The sequence below is a fragment of the Scatophagus argus genome, chromosome 5, assembly GCF_020382885.2.
Source record: "Scatophagus argus isolate fScaArg1 chromosome 5, fScaArg1.pri, whole genome shotgun sequence".
Taxonomy (NCBI): Eukaryota; Metazoa; Chordata; class Actinopteri; family Scatophagidae; genus Scatophagus; species Scatophagus argus.
Window position 1 is genome coordinate 20901496 of NC_058497.1, and position 23367 is coordinate 20924862.

Here is a 23367-nt window from a genome sequence, read left to right on the forward strand (position 1 = left end):
TGGGCTTATACCGGGACCAGGGAAGCTAATTTCGCTCCACCTCATGTTTCTACATGTGTGAAATGACAATAAAGCTCCTTGAATCCTTAATGTTGGCTTCATTACATGATAATATGGTCATTTTCAAAAATACTGTTTAACACATTAGTTGTAAATTATAATCAAAAACCAACAAATTACCTTTTGAAGGTTTTTTTTTTGACAAATCTGAAGAGCTTTGTCTGATATGAAATAATCAAACTAATAAAAAAGTTAACTTCGTTCCACTGTGTTCCAATGTTTTACTTGTGATTTTTCATACATTTGACATATTGCAGTGTATCAGGAAACTCACCAACCACCTCTGTCTGCCATTAGTCTGTGCTCTCTGTATGTGTGAGGGACTTTTGTAGTCATTAACTGACTTAAACAGCAGAACTTTCTGAATGGTATGAAAACGCTCTAAATAGCAGTGTCAGTGTTTCTATGTGTGGACCCTATCTGAGACTCAAAAGATTCAAAGCCCACAATTTCACTCCCTCCAAAATAATTTACAGACATTCCCCTTTATATGTATATCGAAATGAAAGTCAAATGTGTTTGAAAAAAAATTTTTTACTTTGGCACACATACAGTATGACCATACATTTTATTATAAAAAAAATTTAAATTTTACATTACACAAAATAAAATATACACCAAAAAAAATGCACTTTGCACTGAATAAAGACCATAGACCATACAGCAGCACGTGTGCATATCTCTTGTTCCGACATCTACACTTTCTAAGGACTTCAGAGCCATCGTCATGGAAATATATGGAAAAGGCCTTCATCCCACTCTTCCTCCATGGCAGGATCAAGGCTGTTAGGATCAGGGGGTTGAGTGTTTGTACATTTAGCACTTAATCCTGGAGTTTCTAGTCAGAAGTCTTTATCTTCAGTGGACGAAACGACCATGACCTCCCGGCTCTTGAAGTCCCACACTGCTGTGAGATGGAAGGCCATGTTGGAGAAAACAACTAGATACTCAAACAGGGCAAAAAGTGTATAACCTGTGAAAAGAAGAAACAGGGGGAAATGATAGACAAATGTTTATTTCTAGTTAAGGACCCTTAAGGATGAAACAAAAAATAAAGCTGATTTAATACTTACTCCCTGACTCACAGTACATGTTGTGTTTCCAATAAAAGAATCCGGCAAAAGCACAGAAGGATACGTTGAGAAGTAAGAAACGTACCTTCCAGTGGTGAGACTTGGCATCCTGTAAAGAAAAAAAAAACCAGCAATACTGAATTGGATAGAAATAGTGACGCGTGTTTTCAGTCTGCAGTGTGTGAGCTGGCATTTCTTACCTCAGGACTTAGTGAATACTTCTTAATGGCCTTCCATAAATGGCAGGTTATCAGCATGTAAATAAGGGAACTGATGATGAAGAGGACAAAGCCTTCCTTATGTACAACTGAAGAGCAAAATATACAAAGAGAGAAGGAGATTTGGTGAGCAAACCACAGTAAGCGCAATAATCAAGTGCAAGTCATACGACAAACAGCTGAAAATCTGCTGTTCATTATTTTTACTACACTAATGTAAGATTCTTTATTTTGCTGAATAGATGATGAAGAGCTTAGAATAGAAATTAAGCTTTTCATAAACCATTAAAACACATCTCACAACATCTCCACTTGGACCCAAAAAAAGCTCCAGTAAAAGCGCACTTAAATATGGATCACTCACAGTATGTTTCACTGGACGATACGTATGTGAGCAGCAAGAGGCCCAGGTTCTCTGAAACAGAAAAGGCCAGGCTCAAGCAGCTGAGCGGACTCTCGGGGAACCTTGAGGCAAAACGTGTTTTGTAAAACCTGAAGTAGGTAAACGCCACCAGTAACCTTGGGGCTGAGTGCAGTCCGATGCAGAACCGCCATATGTGGCACTCAGGACTAAGACTTATTGAGGCACTGATAGATGGCAGGTAATTAGGAACCTGAAAACACACAATAATGATTTAGTGTAACTTCAAAAATGTATGTGGCCTTAAAAGAAGAATATGAAACCAAGACATTACCTGGCAGTGTGTCCCAGTGGAGTCCTCAAAATGAAAAACAGAGGATATGACGACACAAGTTATTAGTCCAAACAGTGGCAGAGACACAGTGCCCAAAACAAAGGTGGTGAACGATATCCTGATCACCAGGGGCCTCTCATGCCCCAGGATATTTGAGCCTTGTAGCATCTTGGTCTGAAACAGTGAAAAAAGTCCTATTTAAAAACAAGTCAAGCACATCTTGCAAAAGCAGGCAGATGAAATGTATGATGAATAGCTTTGTCCATGTCAACACTGTAGGCTAGGCTACATCCGAATATAAATAATGAGATCGGTAATTATCTGGGGACATTTTACTATATGCATATACTGAACACTTCGAGTCTGAGACACGAAATCAACCTACCTGCACAAGGTGTACTGTCCACCAAACCGCACGCACGAGGCTGCTCAATAACTACGCTATTACAATGTCAACCTGTCAGGCTGCAGGATGGACCAGCACATACACCCATGGTGCAAACAGCTGAGGATCATCCAGCCATTTCGTATTCCTGCGAGATTTTTTACATGTGCCAAATTTTATCCGAAGGCTCCCAGAAGATGACAATAAGACCGCAGATGCAGCTTCTTCCTGGGGCAGCCGAGAGCCGGAGGAAAATTCAGCGCAGGGACAACATCAGCACCCGGAAGAGAAAGCGAGCAGAGGAGCGCGTTGAGCTGCCGCGTCTAAGCGGTGCAGCCTGTCAAACATGAAGCACCGCAGCAGAGAAGTCATGTTAATTAATGGTTAAAATTAGCTGCAGTGTAAAAACAAAAAGCGCAAATGAGGGTTTATTGCTTGACTGAGGAGGATGAGGCCGGGAGCTCTCTCAGGTGCTGCACCGGAACAAAAGATCGACTTTTGCTTTCCCATTTTATTTTATTTTTCCCCCATAAACCCATCCAGTCAAATCCACATCCTACTGTACATGTGCGTGATGGGTTTGACATGTGGCTGCTGCCCCGCCTCTCTTTCCTCTCTCAGTATCATCTGTGCACTTGATGGTCTTGCGCATCTCGCAGACACAACAGCCTCCAACTGCTTTTGCTGTCAGATTCATTTTCTTTCCATTTTCTTCTCTGTTTTTATTTATTTTTATTTTTTTTATGGAATGAAACTGCACAGCGTAGCTCCAGTGTTCCTCGGATGGAAATAATTTGTTTCAGCAACATGAAACGATGGAGAATCCAAACTGCATACCTCTTGCTTCTGAGTGTCAGTATTTTGCCAAGTAAGTTTGCATTTATTTTTATTTACTTCGTGTGAAATCTAAAATGTTGATATCAGAATCAGAATTCCTTTATTTATCCTTTATTTGATAGGGTATAAACAATGTTTTTTCAGAGATTCTGATACAACATTTGCATGAAACATCGAGGTTCATTTTATTAATATTTTGTGTATCATCGGTTTCTCTTCACATTCCCAGTCCTCTTCTAGGCGAGCTCTTACCCAGAAACTTGAAGCCAGTTGTTGAGGGATTTGCTTTCATCATAATCCCACAGCCCTTCTTTGTATCCGAGGCTTTACTGAAAGTGTTTCAGGATTAACATCTGGCTGGGTCACAAAATCCATTGTTGACAATAGAAACAAGCCCCAGTTAGAATATAAATTGTGCTTCAAGTGGCTTTGAAACGTGGCAAAATTCAATCTGGAAATGCTCTTCTGTTGAATAATTATCGACTGTCCTGCTTTCACAGCACAGGAATGTTTAGTCTCCCTGTCCCTCAGCTCTTTTTGAGACTCATATCTGTGGATTAACTGTTCAATCAACACATGCTAAAAGTTCAAATACACCGTCTGAACAGAGAAAGTCACTGCTGGTACATTATGGCAGATTTTCCTGATCCCTTTCTCGAGCTTTATAGAAGGGCAAGCTAGCCTGACATCCCCTCTGTCCCCTCCCACCATCTGTCATGCGTTCACATTTTCTCTCTTTCTTCCCACGTCAGCATCCACGTCGCTGCATTTCCTATGAGTGTCCAGAAAATGGATTTTATCAAAAATGATCACATCAGAACACCATTTTAGCCAAACAGCCTGCTCATATTTTTCTATTTTCTTTTACTTGAAAAAAAAAAAGTACAACATATGACTGTGATTTGTTTCTCTTCCTGTTTTAGCCTGTTGGTGTGCTCATGGGAAGTATGCTCAGAAGCTCCTGAATGATTTATTCACCAACTACACCAGTGCACTGAGGCCTGTGGAGGACACAGACAACATACTGAATGTGACCCTGCAGGTTACACTGTCACAAATTATCGATATGGTAAAGAATAACACAGGGCGCACAAGTCGCCACCAACAGTCTGCGCAGATACCCACCCAGTGGCGTTAGACAAGTGATCTCATCTTTATTTTTTTTATCTTGTTTTTGTTTTACCTGTGATGAGGCCCTGAGAGGCAAGTGAGAAAAAAAATAATGTGAAACAATAATGTGATCCATTTTTTCCAAGTCTGGTGTAAATTGTTTTCTCTCCCGTGTTTGTGAAGAACAGGCGGGACAAAAACGTTTTTTTCCAGGGTGATCTTTAAACGTTACTCAGATCACTGTTGTGTCTTTCTATTGGCCAAAAGCTTGTCAACACTGCAGATTAACACTGATTAAAATACATTTGAAGCCAAAAGGAAGACGTGACAGTAATATTTCACTGCACACACTGTGTAAGTGTATCTTGTGTTGTATGGAGAAATTAAACAATCCCGCCTCATAGAAATTGTTTAAACTCATTTGGAAGAGGAAATCCAAAGACTTCATTTACGTCCCTCATGGGATAACAAGGTGGGGGAGAGCAGGACTCCAACACTAGATACAGGAAAATATTGTGTTTTTGGTTGCTTTCCTGCAAGAAAACCATTTGTGACCTGCCATAGAAGTTAATTAATAACATTTGCTTATGTCTAGAGAAAACACATCTGGTCCTCATCATGTTTCCTTAGTAAATGAATTCGCTGTATGTTTTTCCTTACTTGCCTCTTGGGGCTTCCTGTATATGTCCCCTGTTGTTGCCACTTATTTCTATAATTTTCAATATTTCACAGGATGAGCGAAATCAAATTTTGACTGCATATTTATGGATACGGCAAGTGTGGGTAGATGCATACCTCAAATGGAATAAAGATGATTACGATGGACTCGATACCATCCGCATACCTAGTAGTTATGTATGGAGACCTGATATCGTCCTATATAACAAGTAGGTCGGACTGGTATTGGGTTGATCATTCAATTGTTATCCCAGCGTGGCTCCTGTTGATTAGTATACAAGGCACAAGCTGAACATTCCTTGAAGCCTTTATTTATAGGAGTGTCCAGGCCTTTGTCTGCTCTTTATACACCAGTAACATATCTACTAATAATCCTGACACAACAACACAAATGTAAATTTTACAATTAAAATCAAAGGTGCAACTTTTAGGAGACAGTGGAAGAGAGAGAAGGAAAGATGTAGGCCAGGGAGCAAGAATTCCTACCAGTGCCTCTAATGACCTTACAATGAATATGATAAATAGGTAAGAACTAATACTATATACCAACTACATGCTTACACGCTAACACAAACACATACTGGAAGGATATAAAATGCAGGCATAGCACTGAGGAAAGAGTACAACTCTTCTAAATGTGTTGACTCTTCCCTCGGTAGGTGTACTTGTGCCTTTGTATCCTGATCAAGTTTATTCCTCACATCATTTCCCACCTTGTCTCTGCTCTTCGGAGATTCTTTAAAGGTATCCAAAACATCTACTTGCATTTCAGTGCTGATGACCATTTCACTGGTCCCATGGACACCAACGTGGTGATCCGTCATGATGGCCTGATAATGTGGGATTCTCCAGCTATCACTAAGAGCTCCTGCAAAGTGGATGTGTCTTACTTCCCCTTCGATGCTCAGCAGTGCAGGTTCACATACGGCTCTTGGACCTACAATGGTAACCAGCTGGACATCCTGAATGCCCTGGAGAGTGCCGACCTGGCTGACCTGGTGGAAAATGTGGAGTGGGAGGTGCTGGGTATGCCGGCTAAGAAGAACGTTATTCTGTACGGCTGCTGTGCTGATCCTTACCCCGATGTGACCTACACACTGAAACTGAAGAGGAAAGCGTCTTTCTATGTCTTCAACTTGCTCATACCGTGTGTGATGATCTCTTTCTTGGCTCCGCTGGGCTTCTACCTGCCTGCTGACTCTGGAGAGAAGGTGTCTTTGGGTGTCACCGTGATGCTGGCGCTCACTGTCTTTCAGCTGTTGGTTGCAGAGATCATGCCGCCCTCTGAGAATGTGCCACTTATTGGTGAGGACAGTAAAATCGGGTCAAATCCCACCCTTTATTTATATGGCATTTTTCTAAACATGGTTACAGAGAGCTTCACAGAAAAGGAAGAGAAAGAAAAAACAGCAGTTTAAAACTGCACAGATAAAGAATGTTGCATACCAAGAGCTGAACGCTAAAACCTCATAATTTTTATCTAAGAATTCATAAATGATGTCCTTTAAAAGAAAGTTTTACAGGAACATTTAAAAGATCATAATTACATAGCCTGTCTGATCTCAATAGGCTGAGTGTTCCACATTCTGGTAACTCTGCTTTTAGTCTCAAGCCAGAACAACCAGGGAGCACAAAGGCAAATAGGTGGATCAATAAATCTTTTATATAATTTGTGGAAAATCTATTTAAAATTTTAAAATCAATACAAAATAAAACAGGTAGCCAGTGTAAGTTGGCCAGAACAGGAGTTGCATGCTCATATTTGTTGGTGCCTTTTAAAATTTGCAATCGGAGTTGGATTGTAGCAGCGTTATAGTAGTCAAGGCTTGGAAACATAAAAGCATAGATAACTTTGTGCAAACCAGGGCAGCAGGGTAGATGTCCCGCTGAGGAGACGCAGGTTGGAAACCAATTTTTGTTATGACTGTTGACTTCCCTGTCTATTTTCTTCTTATTATTTATTTATAATTATTATTATTTCTTATGTTTTTCTTCAGGAAAGTATTACATTGCCACAATGACCATGATCACAGCCTCCACTGCCCTCACCATCTTCATCATGAACATACACCACTGTGGCCCGGATGCCAAGCCTGTTCCCAAGTGGGCCAAGAAAGTCATCCTGCAGTATATGGCCAGAATGTGTTTTGTTTATGAAGTTGGTGAGAATTGCATGTCACCACCTCCAGAGAAACAAGAGCATCCGCTTGTAAAGAACAACAACTGCAACATGAACGGTCAGGCAGGACCATGCAGAGAGGAATGTGTCCTCAAATTTGAGAACGGACAAGAGACAGCGGGCTCCACGATTGCAGAGGAGAGAGAAGACACGGATCAGATGATGAGTCCGATAGGCTCAATGGGCAAGAACCCTACCAGCCACTACAGCACCTGGAAGAATGGCGTGTTCATGAGCATGGACTGTGGAGACTCTGTGGATCAGAGGAGATGCAGGAAGGGAGGTGTGAGCGAGGCAGAGAGGAAAGACAGGGAGGTTTCCTGCATCACCCACAGCAATGAGAGGCAGCTACTGCGTAACATTGAGTACATAGCCAACTGTTACAGAGACCAGAGGGCCACACAGAAAAGGACTGGGGAGTGGAAGAAAGTAGCCAAAGTTTTAGATCGCTTCTTCATGTGGATATTTTTCATAATGGTGTTTTTCATGAGCCTTCTTATCATGGGGAAAGCCATATAACTGCCAGCCTGAGAATTTGGTCTGAATGACACTGTTAATAGGTTTTACTAAATATCCTATTTTATCCAATAAATTCATAAAAACACTCAGATTGTATTTTATCCAAACCTCTAATTGTCCATGTTGGAGGCCATGTTTCCACCCTTTTGGAGCCCTGTGAGTAGAAGTAGATCTTTGATAAAAAATTTTCAGTTTGAGTTTAAGATTGTTATTGTTAACAACTTACATGCTCCAACCGTTGTCCTATTGGCCGTGTGAAAGTTACAAAGCTCAGCCAAGAAACGGCTGAAAATCTATAGGAAAATGAAACATTTTTCTACCATTTTCTCTACTTCCATAATTTTGTGTTTATATTTTAAATAAAAAAAAAAACACATATATATATTAATTTGTGTACATCAATGCATGTTTCTTTGTACCTTAAATGATCAGTCAAGGGATTCACAAAAGCAATATAAAAGTATCTTTCTTATTATTATTGTTGTTGTTATTATCTTTTTCAGCTATTTTGTCTCCAAAGCAGCTCTGAAACCATTTCATTATTTTACCTTTAAAGTACAAAAAGACACACACTGCAGGCTTTAGTTGTTAAGATTTTGCCCTGAAAACACTGAAGGGGCTCTAGATACTGTATTTCCATCCATCCATCCATTTTCTATACCGCTTATCCGTCAGGGTCGAGGAGGAGCTGGAGCCTATCCCAGCTGACTACGGGCGAGAGGCGGGGTACACCCTGGACTGGTCGCGAGTCAATTGCAGGGCCAACACACAAAGACAGACAACCACACACTCTCACACTCACACCTAGGGGCAATATAGAGTAGCCAGTTAACCTAATGTGCATGTTTTTGGTATTGTGGGAGGAAGCTGGAATACCCGGAGAAAACCCACGCAGGCGACAGTGGGGCGACAGTGCTATCCACTGCCCTGCCGCCCTACTGCATTTCCACAAGAAAAAAAACAAAGAAAATCTGGCTTTATTTTATTAATTCAATCTAATTTAATTTATTAAAAACCACAGAAATAAATGAGCATGAGATATTAACTGATACTGTATGTGTGACAGTCTGGAGGTGGGAAATGCAATTTTACTATCATGACTGTACAGAAAAGTCACTGTATGAAGAAAAATAACCAGGTAAGGTTCTGCAGGTAAAATCAGAACAAGAGACAACAACAGAAACTCACTAAGTCACATGGATTATCCGTTAAATCCCCACCAACATTTGCTCACATCTTGATGTGTATTATCTCTGGACTTCATGTTGCAAAAAGGGCCATGACCTTTTAATCTTAGCCTAAAGTAAAACACAATACTTAATAAACAGATCTCTGTTTTGAATAAGGTTTTGGAAAATACAGACTATTGGAGGAATGTGCACAGTCGAGGTCAGAAAGGTGAAAGTATTGCTTTATTTCAGATTGCAAAGCCTGCTGAGGCCACAGGATGACCTTTCATCAAGAGATCATATTGAGATTTTGTCGGAAAGAATGAACAAACAATAACATAAAAACAAACAGCTGTTAACTACAGATTCTGAATAGATATAAACAAAAAAATGAACATTTTAGGACCAAACTTACAGTCTTATCCAAATGTGTGTACAATATTCTATACACAAGTAAAGAGTTGTATTTTTGTTCTGTAGAGAGAAACAGCACTGACAGCTTATTCAGACTTATACAGAATAATAAGCTGTTTACAATGAATATACTACACGAAATATCTGAATATTAAAATAATCCCTGCATTTCAGCGAAAACAAACACATGAACACGGTCTAATTGCATGCTCACATTCATTATTACAGCAATAGAGTGATTTTAGTGATTTTCATGAACACGACTGCCAGAGAAGTTGTTACTGTGGAAACAGCAGACCTGAGACAACAGTAGATTAGCAGCCAATCTTGCATTTTCTCACTTGTTTGTTTTAGTTTTCAAAAAAATTCACTTACTTAAGCGTATATAAAGTTAATGTTTCAATTGAAACCGACTTCTGTGTTTAAAAATCTTTGTATTCCAGGCAGAGACAGATTCAGAACAGGTGTGACAAGTGAAAACAACTTACACACAGCATGAACAGATGACAGAAAATATTATGTTGGAGTCAATTTTCTTCTCAGTACGTGAATAATTCTGTTGCGTAATGACTTTGTTTGCATTCCATAAATGACTGGATTTAAATTAGCAGGGACTACATGAAACAAAATGTATGCAATCTTCCTTAAATCCGGGTAATCTGGGAAACGATGCAATATGATTGTTAAAAACCCCGACCAGAGCATGATGAGGTAAAGAACAAGATGGCTTGCACACGTCTGTAGAGCTTTGTTATTCAGCTCTCTGTTCTTCTTTATCCAGCAGATGAGAGCTATTCGGAAATAAGTGACGGCTATGCTTCCCATAGAGCAACTGAACAGCAGCACAGTGAAAAAGAGTCCATAGATGTTGTTGATGGACACATCCTCACAGGAAAGCTTGAACAGAGACGCGTTGTCACAGTAAGCATTTAGTATGACTGATCTGCACCGAGACAACCTCACTGTGAGCCCTATGAGAACAGACACGAGCAGCACCGACAGCCCCCACGCACCTGCTGACAGCCCGATCACAGTTTTAGTGGTCATTACTGAGCTGTACTTTAAGGGGTGACATATCGCCACATATCTGTCAATTGCCATTATGATGAGAATCATGTGCGAAGCCGATCCAAACGTGTGGCTGTAAAAGGCCTGAACCACACACTGGCTGTAGGTGATGAACCGCTCGGTTGAAACGATGTGAGCCATCAGCTGAGGCAGAAGCACGGTGTTACCGATCACATCGTTGACGGACAGGTTGCAAAAAAGAATGTACATGGGCTGGTGCAGACTCTTCTCGGTGATGATAAGGAGGAGTACTCCAAAGTTAGAGAAAAGCAGGCAAAAGTAAACAAACAGCAGTAAGAAAAACAGCGGGTACATGAACTCTGGAGATATGTCAAAGCCTTGGATCTCTATTATACCACCAGAAACTGTCATGTTGTTTTCCATTCTGTTTCATTTGATGAAAAACATTAAACAGAAAAAATGTAGTAAAAAATAAAAAAAAATAAATCACGTTAAATTTTAAATGTGCACAATAACAGAACGCATGTAGTGAACAGTTCAGCTGGACCTGTTAACTGATTAAGTTCAGTATTCTTCTCCTGTAAGTACAAATGTTTCAATCATCTGAGCTCTTTTATCTTCAGCACAAGTGACATTTCACATTGATTCACTGCCCTCCCCATTAGAGAGCCAGCATTTCATTGGCAAACTAGCCCGACATCCCCTCTGTCCCCTCCCACCCTCTGTCATGTATTCACATTTTCTCTCTTTCTTCCCACCTCAAAAGAGAAATTAAACAATCTCGCCTCATAGAAATTGTTTGAACTCATTTGGAAGAAGAAATCCAAAGATTTCATTTACGTGCCTCATGGGATAACAAGGTGGGGGAATGCAGGACTCCAACACTAGATACAGGAAAATATTGTGTTTTTGGTTTCTTTCCTGCAAGAAAAATATTTGTGACTTGCCATAGAAGTTAATTAATAACATTTACTTATGTCTAGAGAAAACACATCTGGTCCTCATCATGTTTCCTTAGTAAATGAATTTGCTGATGTGAATTCATTGTATGTTCTCGTCCGTAGTCAGCTGGAATAGGCTCCAGCCCCCCTGATGGATAAGCGGTATAGAAAATGGATGGATGGAGGTTAGTTGTATGTAAATGTCATTTCTAGGATTTCTAGGCTGCAAATGAAACCCATCTGGAAGAAAACATCAGATTTCATTAGTCCTGTTTAGAATATTTGGTTGTAGTGCGCTTCAGCTTCGCTGAAACGAGTGTTACAGCAGCAATTACCCCGAATTGTTTCACAGATGAAGAAAAAAAAAACATAAGAAACTTAGAAATATTATCCTGTTAGAAAGATTGTCCTTGTTAAGTCATAAACAGGAGTGAGAAAACAATTTAGGTCAGACTTCAGCCTTTCATTCTGGTGAAAATGGATCACCAGAATTTTCCTTACTTGGCTCTTGGGGCTTCCTGTATATGTCCCGTTGTTGACACTTATTTCTATAATTTTCACAGGATGAACGAAATCAAATTTTGACTGCATATTTATGGATACGGCAAGTGTGGGTAGATGCATACCTCAAATGGAATAAAGATGATTACGATGGACTCGATACCATCCGCATACCTAGTAGTTATGTATGGAGACCTGATATCGTCCTATATAACAAGTAGGTCGGACTGGTATTGGGTTGATCATTCAGTTGTTTTCCCCCAGATGCCAAGTCTGTTTCCAAGTGGGCAAGAAAGTCATCCTGCAGTATATGGCTGGAATGTGTTTTGTTTATGAAGTTGGGGAGAATGGGTGGCACGGTGGTGCAGTGGTTAGCACTGTCGCCTCATAGCAAGAGGGTTCCAGGTTCCAATCCCGGTCTGGCTTCTATGTGGAGTTTGCATGTTCTCCCTGTGCCAACACACAAAGACAGACAACCTCACACACACACCTAGGGGCAATACAGAGTAGCCAATAAACCTAATGTGCATGTTTTTGGTATTGTGGGAGGAAGCCGGAATACCTGGAGAAAACCCATGCAGGCACAGGGAGAACATGCAAACTCCACATAGAAGCCAGACCGGGATTGGAACCTGGAACCCTCTTGCTATGAGGCGACAGTGCTAACCACTGCACCACTGTGCCGCCCATTCCGGGGGTGGGAAATGCAACTTTACTATCATGACTGTACAGAAAAGTCACTGTATGAAGAAAAATAACCAGGTAAGGTTCTGTAGCTAAAATCAGAACAAGAGACAACAACAGAAACTCACTGACTCACATGGATTATCCATTAAATCCACACCAACATTTGCTCACATCTTGATGTGTATTATCTCTGGACTTCATGTTGCAAAAAGGGCCATGACCTTTTAATCTTAGCCTAAAGTAAAACACAATACTTAATAAACAGATCTCTGTTTTGAATCAGGTTTTGGAAAATACAGACTATTGGAGGAATGTGCACAGTCGAGGTCAGAAAGGTGGAAGTGTTGCTTTATTTCAGACTGCAAAGCCTGCTGAGGCCACAGGATGACCTTTCATCAAGAGATCATATTGAGATTTTGTCGGAAAGAATGAACAAACAATAACATAAAAACAAACAGCTGTTAACTACAGATTCTGAATATATATAAACAAAAAAATGCACATTTTAGGACAAAACTTACAGTCTTATCCAAATGTGTGTACAATATTCTACACACAAGTAAAGAGTTGTATTTTTGTTCTGTAGAGAGAAACAGCACTGACAGCTTATTCAGACTTATACAGAATAATAAGCTGTTTACAATAAATATACTACACAAAATATTTGAATGTTAAAATAATCCCTGCAATTCAGCGAAAACAAACACATGAACACGGTCTAATTGCATGCTCACATTCATTATTACAGCAATAGAGTGATTTTAGTGATTTTCATGAACTTTGCGATCATCAACAGAGCACAAAAGCAGATCCTTGACTTTATAGTGTTTACGCACTACACGGCTGCCAGAGAAGTTGTTAATGTGGACACAGCAGACCTGAGACAACAACACAACATGTGTTATCAGTAGATTAACAGCCAATCTTGCATTTCCTCACTTGTTTGCTTTAGTTTTCAAAAAAATTCACTTACTTAAGCGTATATAAAATTATCGTTTCAATTGAAACCGGCTTCTGTGTCTAAAAATCTTTGTATTCCAGACAGAGACAGATTCAGAACGGGTGTGACAAGTGAAAACAACTCCATATATGTTAGGTTCAGGCCTTACACACAGCATGAACAGATGACAGAAGATATTATGTTGGAGTCACTTTTCTTCTCAGTACGTGAATAATTCTGTTGTGTAATGACTTTGTTTGCATTCCATAAATGACTGGATTTAAATTAGCAGGGACTACATGAAACAAAATGGATGCAATCTTCCTTAAATCCGGGTAATCTGGGAAACGATGTAATATGATTGTGAAAATCCCCGACCAGAGCATGATGAGGTAAAGAACAAGATGGCTTGCACACGTCTGTAGAGCTTTGTTATTCAGCTCTCTGTTCTTCTTTATCCAGCAGATGAGAGCTATTCGGAAATAAGTGACGCCTACGCTTCCCATAGAGCAACTGAACAGCAGCACAGTGAAAAAGAGTCCATAGATGTTGTTGATGGACACATCCTCACAGGAAAGCTTGAACAGAGACGCGTTGTCACAGTAAGCATTTAGTATGACTGATCTGCACCGAGACAACCTCACTGTGAGCCCTATGAGAACAGACACGAGCAGCACCGACAGCCCCCACGCACCTGCTGACAGCCCGATCACAGTTTTAGTGGTCATTACTGAGCTGTACTTTAAGGGGTGACATATCGCCACATATCTGTCAATTGCCATTATGATGAGAATCATGTGCGAAGCCGATCCAAACGTGTGGCTGTAAAAGGCCTGAACCACACACTGGCTGTAGGTGATGAACCGCTCGGTTGAAACGATGTGAGCCATCAGCTGAGGCAGAAGCACGGTGTTACCGATCACATCGTTGACGGACAGGTTGCAAAAAAGAATGTACATGGGCTGGTGCAGACTCTTCTCGGTGATGATAAGGAGGAGTACTCCAAAGTTAGAGAAAAGCAGGCAAAAGTAAACAAACAGCAGTAAGAAAAACAGCGGGTACATGAACTCTGGAGATATGTCAAAGCCTTGGATCTCTATTATACCACCAGAAACTGTCATGTTGTTTTCCATTCTGTTTCATTTGATGAAAAACATAAAAAATGTAGTAAAAAATAAAAAAAAATAAATCACGTTAAATTTTAAATATGCACAATAACAGAACGCATGTAGTGAACAGTTCAGCTGGATCTGTTAACCGATTATTTTCAGTATTCTTCTCCTGTAAGTACTAATGTTTCAATCATCTGAGCTCAAATGTGTTCTCTAACAGAAGGGACAGTCACATTGCAAGCATAAAGGTGCAGCATTTTCACTTTATATGCATTAAAGTGATGTGGATGTTGATGTGGAAATAACACTGATCTGTTTGTTCTCCCAGATGACAACACCTTGACTGTGGAGATGAAAATCCCGACTCAGCAGATAAATCTCGATCTCTTTTATCTTCAGCACGAGTGACATTTCACATTGATTCACTGCCCTCCCCATTAGAGAGCCAGCATTTCATTAGCTACTTGAACTGTACATGTTCTCCATGTGTGAGCAAGGAAGTTTCATGTTAGACACATTTTGAAGAGTCCTGGACAAGTGAAGGATCAAAAAACCTCTGAGGTCAAAAGTCAGATCCCCCATTTTGGAGACTAAAGTCAGCCTATCCATAGACTAGTTATATAAAATATATAACACTTCATCTGCACTTTACTGTTTTTGCTATTTATGTTATTTTTAATATATTCTCATAGTGACTGTGAATGTGACACGTTGCTATAAGAGAGAGGCAACCAAACGGAATTTCATTGCATTCTGTACAATAACAATAAAGCTTCTTTTTCTTCGTCTTCTCTCTTTGCCTCTTTCCAGTCATGCATATGACTCGTGTGTATGTGTGGCAGTTTTACTTTGAGTCAGTGTCCACCACAGCGTTATCACACAAGCATTTTCAAAATAAGGGCAGCACTGAGGGAAAATTATATATGATGATTTGAATTGACTTTATTCACATTAAAAAGTTGAATCAGTGAAATAACCCAAATCTGAACACAGACAATCATAATTTATATAGGACACAGAAATTTACACAAATGAAAACTTTATACTGTTTGGATGTGTACATACCACATAGGGGACCTTCATGATCAGAAAGAGTTACAGTGACACACACTCACACACACTGGGCCCTTAGGCCTTTCTTCAAAAACAAATGCTTACAATATAAACTTTAAAGCTCCTTAAAAGCCCAGTCAAAAAATGAATACTCGTCTCCATGCAATACAAAGGATTCACTTAAGGAAGCAAAAAAACATACAAACAAACAAAAAAACCCCAATAAAACAAAACAAAAAACAAAACAAAGACAAAACACTGCAGTGGTTTCATGCTGAGCTGGGCAGGGTCTGTAACTGAAATTCACCCCATCTGAATGTGTTTTGGAAAAAACCCATGCAAACAGCAAAAGAACATGTAAACTTTACCAAGAAAGATGCAGAGAGCAGGTTTGTACCCTGCACTTCTCTGTGAGGCGACAGCAGTATTCAATGAACCAAATTATTCTGATTGTTCAATTTTTGGACAGCAGAAGGACTACTGGAAGTAAATAGAGATTCAAATCAATTATCAAAGCAACTCACGGGTCCATCCTGACCATTTCTCTTGGGTGAGATGATTAGTTGTTCCTAATGTCCTAATGTCCTAACAGTCCTCTGTCCCTGTTCCCAAAGGCCTGTGACCACTTCACTTCCCTCTTTCAATTATTATCTTTCTTCTGGGACATACAGAAATGCCTGAGCAGCACAATTCCAACATATCATACATTTTTCTAATTGATAAAGCAATAGGATAAATTAATTAAAACAAGCAAATTCATTATAAAACACAGTGGAAAGCCAAGACCATCTTGTGGTACTTTTACAACAACTGTGAACTTGATTTTTAAAAAAAAAAAAAAAAAAATGTTGTATATAATATATAATGACATATTTAATGATTAAAGCTAAAGAGTCAAATGTTTACAAGTTGTCATGGCACATGCCAGAGCCCATCTTAGGTGTTATTAAACAGCAGTCTTCATTAGCAGAAAACAAGGAATCTCATTATCATCTGGAGGCTTTGCTCATTGTCCAGGGATTAATTACAACGTGAGACAGTTAATAACATGTCATCTAATTATATCTCCAAGGGACTCATTAATAAATGTGTTTTGACAGAGTACTGACACATCTAGCTGATGTAACTTTGCAGATTTGTAGTATGTCTAGTTACATAATATTGTTGCAGTATCATGAATTTACTGGGCTAAATGTAATTTCCAGTATTCCTGTTGCTGTGTGATATCAGTAGGGCCTTTTCAAAGTAACAGTTTGAAGCACCACTCAGACCTTTGCTGCCTTGATGTAGGCCAAATGTGGCTTTGGATGTTATTAGAGTCCTCTTTTAAAACAATGTCTGACTCTTTGGCTGGATTTCTAAATTTCAAACAGACACAATGTAGTTTTGACAGATTTGAAGTACTAAAGAATTATATAAAAAGTCCAGTTTCTTTTGATTGACTGGGCCACAGTGTATGGACCATGATGCATTCAGTAAATTTGGTAATTAAGAAAAACACAAACATGTTTACACCAGAAGTCCTGTTATTGAAAAGATTGAGGCCTAATTGTTAAGTCAAATAAAAGATAATCAAGTAAATAATCAACTAAGACTGACATTGACCTTCAAGCATTTCTCCAAGATTTAAAATTAAACCTAAACCTACATTCTGGTACTCCTTTGGATGGCATGTCCCACATAAATCATCAAAATACATCAAAACGGCATATTGTAAGAGAGATTTTGCTTCTTTTTTGTGTCTGGACTGAAGACATTTCGTCTTAAATAAGGCCAAGCATTTATCCACCCATTTGCTCTCTGTTTGAATACAGTTGGTTAATCAAATCAGCAAAGTCAGTGTCACATGGTGTAGGTGTTATAACACACTCATAATGTTATAATGAAGGTGATACATTATTCTCTTTTTGTTTTATCTGTGCATTTTAAACTGTTTGTCTATGTGTTTCTTTACATCTGTGGCCTGGTCCTGCAGTTACATGTTGTCATAATCTCATCTTGTTTGATCAATTCACTGGGAATTAATTGACTAATTTGAGGGTAAATCTACAGTAAAGCCTTTAACACCATCACTAACTAACAACAATAATCCATAACTTTAGCTTTCCTTAAGCCTGATGTAACTGCAGTTTGACTCCTTAGGTTTTTCCTTGTAGTGGGATTTCCGAACTTTATTGTCATAGTAATCCTGATATTTTTGCAAAGCCACTAACAATCCCAGAGGCAAAAGATGACGTAACCAAGTTGTGCTTATGGCTATGGGAAAAAGAAATAAAGCAAGGAGGTCAGGGAAGCTCTCAACACTTTGTGCTTTGGTATTGACATGTTGTCTGGCTTGTGACTGCTTTAGACTTTTAATCATTTTCCAATAATGAAATTTCATTGCTGTTCTTCTCACTGATTTAAGTGCAAATGGAAAACTCTTCTTTCGGGTTCAGCTCCGAGTTAACCTTGGATCCTTTTGTCATTCCACCCGGAGGAAAGTATCCCATATTTTTTCTTGGTATTGTGATTTATGTTTTCAGCATATTTTGCAACATCATCTTGTTGACTTTGATCATTCTGAAGAAGAACCTTCACAAGCCCATGTATTTCATCCTGTTTAGTCTTCCCCTCAACGATCTGATTGGCATAACTGCAATGCTACCAAAAGTACTTTCAGACATTGTTACAGAGACAAACAAGATTTACTATCCTCTCTGTGTTTTACAAGCATTCTTGCTTCACATGTACGGAGGTGGAATTTTGTTCATTCTCGCAGCAATGTCTTTTGATCGTTATACTGCCATCTGCATGCCGTTACGCTACAGCTCTATTATGACCCCCAGACTCATTATCTGTATTATCTCTGTAGTTTGGGCTCTTGACTTTGTCTTGATTTTATTATTGTTCTCTTTACAGACCAGACTACCCAGGTGCAAATCTATTATTATGAATGTGTTCTGTGATAACCCATCACTACTGAAGCTCACATGTGGAAACACTATGGTCAATAATGTCATAGGTTTATTTAACACAGCCGTCATGCAAGTGTTAAGTGTGTCCATCCAGATGTTTTCCTATGTGAAGATACTGATCACGTGTGTGGTTTCAAAGAGGTCTGAAGCAAAGATTAAAGCTGTCAACACATGTGTTGCACAGTTGGTTATATTAGTCGTATTTGAGATTGCGGGAACTTTCACAATTTTATCTCACAGGTTCAAAAATGTCTCTGCTGACTTGCAAAAGATAATGGGCATGCTAATCTTTCTCGTACCTCCGCTTCTGAATCCAATCGTATACGGGCTGTATACAAGCGAAATACGAAACACTCTCCTAAGAGTCTTAAAAAGGAGAAGAGCGACCGTCTGAATCTGTATGCAATGCTGCCAACTTTTTCATCATCATAATGCTGTGCGGTCTCTGGAAAATTCTGACAATTTAAGCAATATTGTGGAAAGAAAGTCAACTATGCATGGAACCATTACGAGCGCACGAACACAAACTACAACCATTTTCAGCAGTTCTCTCTGTATGGAAATGCTGTTTCCAGTGCAGGACAGAAGATTTTACATTGGATCTGAAGTGGGGTTTTTTTTGTTTTTTGCCAGTATGTTTTTTTCCTCAGTACAAGTAGTAAATTTAAACAGTTTTAGAAAAAAAAAATTAGCCCAGTCAATTATGTTGAGTCCAGTGAACCTGTGTGCATCAGGCTGTTATCATAAAATAAATAACATATTTGAGTATATATGCTTGTTACAGATTGGGAAAACTTACTTTTTCCTGTGATCGCTTCTTGTGTTTCTTTTTGTAGAGCATTTTGTGCTGTGAACAATTGTCTATATGTAATTTTATTATATCCCACATGTTTAGCCTGTTCTTCACACTTGGTCAGACTTTGCATGTTCAAATATTGTTTTTCACAGGTTTTTCACCAGGTGTCTAAAATGCAACTTTACATGCATCAATCACACTTGTTGTTTTGGGTTGCTGAATCCAAAACAACAAAAAAAATGTATGATATATACAACATGTGCTGATGTTTGCTGTGTGGTCCATTAAAAAAATCTAAATATTCTGAAACAGATTTCATGTTAAGTCATTTAATAAAAATTTGCAACAAAACAACAACAAAAAAATGTAATTTTTGTGGCATGTTAGATGTTAGATAGATATATTATTAAGAAGCTGCAGGAAGGCTATAAAACCAAAAAGATGTTGTAGTGAAATTCTTCCACTAATTTTGAGTTTAAAGGAGCAATAAATGATTCTGGAGAAAGATAATTGATTACTGAGTTTCACTGCAAAGCATTTTTAGCCCAAAGTTTTGATATTTGGTGAAGTGAATATAAGACTCATCAACTATGTTTCTTCACAGTCGCTCACATACACTGACGTGCACACAGCCGACAGCTGAGAGGCTCAGACTACAGCAATGACAAAAGCGGTGTAAGGACACTGTTTGCTCAGGATGTCATTTCTCTGCTATAGCTTTACAAAGACAAGATATCTAAAGAGTTGATTGCTGCTATATCAATGTTCAACTTCTCATATATTTAACCTTTAATCTGTGCAAGCATTTCTGCCTGCTCCTCTTATTGCAGTTTACAATAACAGCACTTTTATATTTATAATGTGTCTTACTGAAGCACATGGTGAACTTTTGTTCTGTTCCAACAGTTTTCTGTGTTGGGAGATGTACTCTCCTGTCAGGGTATATCACGGTGACAGACAGGCTTGAAGGTACTATAAAACTAAATGGCTAAGCAGTGTTCAGTTCATAAACACATTGAGTCATGTATCTGGATAGTTCAGAGTAAGTTTAAGTAAAACCAAAGGGGAAAAAAGACCTTAAGCACAGAGTTGTCACAATGTTAGACTTAATCATCATCCTACTGAAATTCTTAAGCTATTCTGTAGCATTCACTTGTCATTTAATTTGGAAGCCAAGATGGCACCCATTCATTTTTGTAAAAACTGCACTTCCAATGCATCGGCCAATTTTTCTGATTTCTTAATCTGGAATGCAATTTAGGCATGAGATGTTGGACAACCACTGATCAAACTCAGCTATCCCATCCCACCTATCTGAGTGAATTTTGCTTTAGACTCAATTTTAACAGTTATCAGTCAAACTGACTGTTTGTTTAGTCCTAATTACTTACAGCCAGCAAAATATGAGGTCATACTTTGCAAAACATGACTTCGAACAATTTATAAAGATCTCCATCTCAAAGAAACTCTTTAACGTCAGTCAATGAAGGACATCAAGTCAAGTCAAGTGGTGTTTTTATTGCCATTTCAGCTGTTTACAGTAGTGCAGTGAACAGTGAAGTGACACAGTATTCATCAAAGGACCAGGTGCTACAGTACACTACATGAGAAGTTAAATACAACTTATGCATAACTATACTTAATGTAAACAATACAGACTATACATACTGCACAAAGAGCATACGCAGTGCAAAAGAAAACAGTAAAGAAAAAAGGAGCAGCATTGTGGTTCTGTGTGGAATGTGTGAGACAGCCATAAAGTGCAGGTAAGTTAGACAGTTAATGCAATCAGTATAAACAGTATAAAATGCAGGTTGAGCAGTCATTGTGAACATTATGAGGTATAAAGTGTGGTTGTGTTGTGCGTCAGGCCGGCCTCTGAAAATTAAGGAGTCTTATGGCTTGAGGAAAGAAGCTGTTGCACAGTCTGCCTGTAAGAGCCCAGATAGCTTTCCTCAGCTTGCCCAGGAAGTGGAGCCGCTGCTGAGCTTTCTCCACAGTGGAGCGGGTGTTGAGGGCCCAGGTGAGGTTGAGGAATTTGGCGCTCTTCACTATCGCCACAGTGGAGCCGTTGATGTTCAGCAGAGAGTGCTGTTCTGAATCCACGACCATCTCTTTGGTCTTGTTGACATTCAGGTTGTTGACTTTGCACCAGTCTGTCAGTATTAACTGTGTTAACATTTCAGTCTCTGGTATCCTAAACAAAAGCTGTTTGGAAAATGCATTACATCATATATGTTTTCCTTACTGTATGTTTGTCTTGTTACAAAACCCCTCTGAGCTGCACTCTTGGGTCATATCACTGGTTACCATGTGCTTGGATGACTATAAGAGGCAGAGTCTTGAACATTATGTCTTATGACATGTTTGACTTGCGGGTGAGAAAGGATAACAAGTTGCCAAAGGTAAGATATCAGAAGCATGGCTGAATTTTTTCCTTCGAACAAAATCTCATATTATTCGCTTGTGATTGTGTTAACGTTTTTCTCTTTTTTTCAGTTGAAAATTGTTCCTACATCAGTTGGCAAGAGATGACACGTTTTTCTGCAGAAGACACAACATTTACAAGAACAACTTTATAGTGTGCAGTACTGTACAGTTATGTACACAAATTCATCTTCTGCACTTTTACTAACTCTGGAAACACTGAGTTTGTCTAATGCATATGTCTACCCAGCGTTTTTGTTTGGGACTTTGACATATCTACTTGTTATGTTTTGCAACTTGTTGATATTAACAACAATAGCCTTGACTAAAAAGTTACACAAGCCCATGTTTATCCTGCTCATCAACCTGCCCATTAGTGACATGGTGGGTGCTTCAGCTTTTTTCCCTCAGCTTCTTTTGAGCATTGTGACACAGAACAGGCAGATCTCCCATCCTGCATGTATCATTCAAGCTTTTCTGATTCATGTTTATGGTACAGGAAACCTGTTGATCTTGAGTGCCATGGCATATGACAGATATATTGCCATAAGTTGTCCTTTGAGGTATAATACCATCATGACTCTGCAGAACTTAGTAAGAATTATTATTTTGATATGGTTCATAAATTTCTCAATAATGGTTACGTTGTTTTTATTGCTTGCACGGTTCAAAATTTGCAGGACGAATATAGTGGATTTGTTCTGCAACAATCCATCATTATTGAAACTGATCTGTGAGGACACCAGCGTGAACAACTACTACGGAGTGGTTTTTATGATATTAATCCAAGGAGGACCGCTGGCTTTAATGATATTCACATATGCACAGATCCTACGAACGTGTGTTATGACTAATCAGTCCAATGCCAGGAGAAAAGCTGTTCAGACGTGCAGCTCACATTTAATCGTTTACTTATTTCTACAGATCAATACTTTGTTTACGCTCATTGGCCATCGAACTGAGAGTGTGTCCCCTTTTCTGAGAAGGACATTTGGTGCGTCAGTTTTAGTTTTCCCCCCGCTTTTGGACCCTATTATATATGGACTGAGAATCAAAGAACTCCGGGAATGCATAAAAATATTCCTAAAAAGAAATGCTGGTTCATCAAATGTGTAACCAGTTTTCAGTTTTGGTTAAATATTTTACATTCACATGGGGAATTAAACAATTTTTTTTAAACTTATGTAATTGTACAGCTTAAACTAAGTCCCAAATCTCTATACGAAATATTTTTGATCTATGCTTTCAGTAGCAAGTTACATATTTCTTCATTTAATGATTATTTGTTTTGTGAATATGTAATCATTTAATCCTCACAATTATGTTGAAACGTGTTTCTGAGCATTTTAAAAAGAATGTTTTCAGTGCTGAAGGGATCCATCATTATTGTGACTAATTTCTTCATTTTCTCTCTCTCTCTCATATTGGTTCCTGTCATTTCCTATCATTTTATAAAAGTGACTTACAGTAGAATTGTGGAGAAATGACCTTGACTCTTTCATGTAATGCATAGTTGAACAAAATCATTATTATAAATAAAAGAAAGTTACAGCACGCCCACATGCATCCGTATATGTCCATCCATCC

At 38.9% G+C, this 23367-nt stretch overlaps 6 protein-coding genes across 6 annotated transcripts; 3 read left to right on the forward strand and 3 right to left on the reverse strand.

Moving 5' to 3' along the window:
* Window positions 1–357: 357 nt before the first annotated feature.
* LOC124059853 (post-GPI attachment to proteins factor 2-like) lies at window positions 358–2947 on the reverse strand. The gene is made up of 6 exons (XM_046390234.1): window positions 2432–2947; window positions 2047–2220; window positions 1716–1965; window positions 1334–1440; window positions 1134–1242; window positions 358–1033 (listed from the first exon to the last, which is right to left on the reverse strand). The coding sequence occupies exons 2-6, from the start codon at window positions 2212–2214 to the stop codon at window positions 903–905; spliced, it is 765 nt and encodes a 254-aa protein (XP_046246190.1). The 5' UTR covers window positions 2215–2220; window positions 2432–2947; the 3' UTR covers window positions 358–902.
* On the forward strand, window positions 2930–7911 carry chrna10a (cholinergic receptor, nicotinic, alpha 10a). The gene is made up of 5 exons (XM_046390235.1): window positions 2930–3299; window positions 4192–4337; window positions 5111–5265; window positions 5829–6361; window positions 7054–7911. The coding sequence occupies exons 1-5, from the start codon at window positions 3215–3217 to the stop codon at window positions 7752–7754; spliced, it is 1620 nt and encodes a 539-aa protein (XP_046246191.1). The 5' UTR covers window positions 2930–3214; the 3' UTR covers window positions 7755–7911.
* A 1942-nt stretch (window positions 7912–9853) lies between these two features.
* Window positions 9854–10789, reverse strand: LOC124058957 (olfactory receptor 52N4-like). Its single transcript, XM_046388601.1, has one exon. The coding sequence runs from the start codon at window positions 10787–10789 to the stop codon at window positions 9854–9856; it is 936 nt and encodes a 311-aa protein (XP_046244557.1).
* A 2825-nt stretch (window positions 10790–13614) lies between these two features.
* On the reverse strand, window positions 13615–14568 carry LOC124058977 (olfactory receptor 5B12-like). Its single transcript, XM_046388630.1, has one exon. The coding sequence runs from the start codon at window positions 14566–14568 to the stop codon at window positions 13633–13635; it is 936 nt and encodes a 311-aa protein (XP_046244586.1). The 3' UTR covers window positions 13615–13632.
* Window positions 14569–18012: 3444 nt separating this feature from the next.
* LOC124059094 (olfactory receptor 1-like) lies at window positions 18013–18951 on the forward strand. Its single transcript, XM_046388863.1, has one exon. It carries the CDS (start codon window positions 18013–18015, stop codon window positions 18949–18951), a length of 939 nt encoding a protein of 312 aa, XP_046244819.1.
* Window positions 18952–21919: 2968 nt separating this feature from the next.
* On the forward strand, window positions 21920–22981 carry LOC124059122 (olfactory receptor 4D1-like). Its single transcript, XM_046388901.1, has one exon. The coding sequence runs from the start codon at window positions 21955–21957 to the stop codon at window positions 22894–22896; it is 942 nt and encodes a 313-aa protein (XP_046244857.1). The 5' UTR covers window positions 21920–21954; the 3' UTR covers window positions 22897–22981.
* The last annotated feature ends 386 nt before the right edge of the window (window positions 22982–23367 follow it).

Coding starts and splice junctions, on each gene's coding strand:
- LOC124058957 (XM_046388601.1), bottom strand. CDS start 10,789: ATGGAAAACAACATGACAGTTTCTGGTGGTATAATAGAGATCCAAGGC.
- chrna10a (XM_046390235.1), top strand. CDS start 3,215: ATGGAAATAATTTGTTTCAGCAACATGAAACGATGGAGAATCCAAACT. Junction 5,266..5,828: donor GATATCGTCCTATATAACAA/GTAGGTCGGACT, acceptor CTTGCATTTCAG/TGCTGATGACCATTTCACTG. Junction 6,362..7,053: donor TGAGAATGTGCCACTTATTG/GTGAGGACAGTA, acceptor GTTTTTCTTCAG/GAAAGTATTACATTGCCACA.
- LOC124059094 (XM_046388863.1), top strand. CDS start 18,013: ATGGAAAACTCTTCTTTCGGGTTCAGCTCCGAGTTAACCTTGGATCCT.
- LOC124059853 (XM_046390234.1), bottom strand. CDS start 2,214: ATGCTACAAGGCTCAAATATCCTGGGGCATGAGAGGCCCCTGGTGATC. Junction 1,966..2,046: donor CCACTGGGACACACTGCCAG/GTAATGTCTTGG, acceptor GTGTGTTTTCAG/GTTCCTAATTACCTGCCATC. Junction 1,243..1,333: donor AGTATTCACTAAGTCCTGAG/GTAAGAAATGCC, acceptor TTTTCTTTACAG/GATGCCAAGTCTCACCACTG.
- LOC124058977 (XM_046388630.1), bottom strand. CDS start 14,568: ATGGAAAACAACATGACAGTTTCTGGTGGTATAATAGAGATCCAAGGC.
- LOC124059122 (XM_046388901.1), top strand. CDS start 21,955: ATGTACACAAATTCATCTTCTGCACTTTTACTAACTCTGGAAACACTG.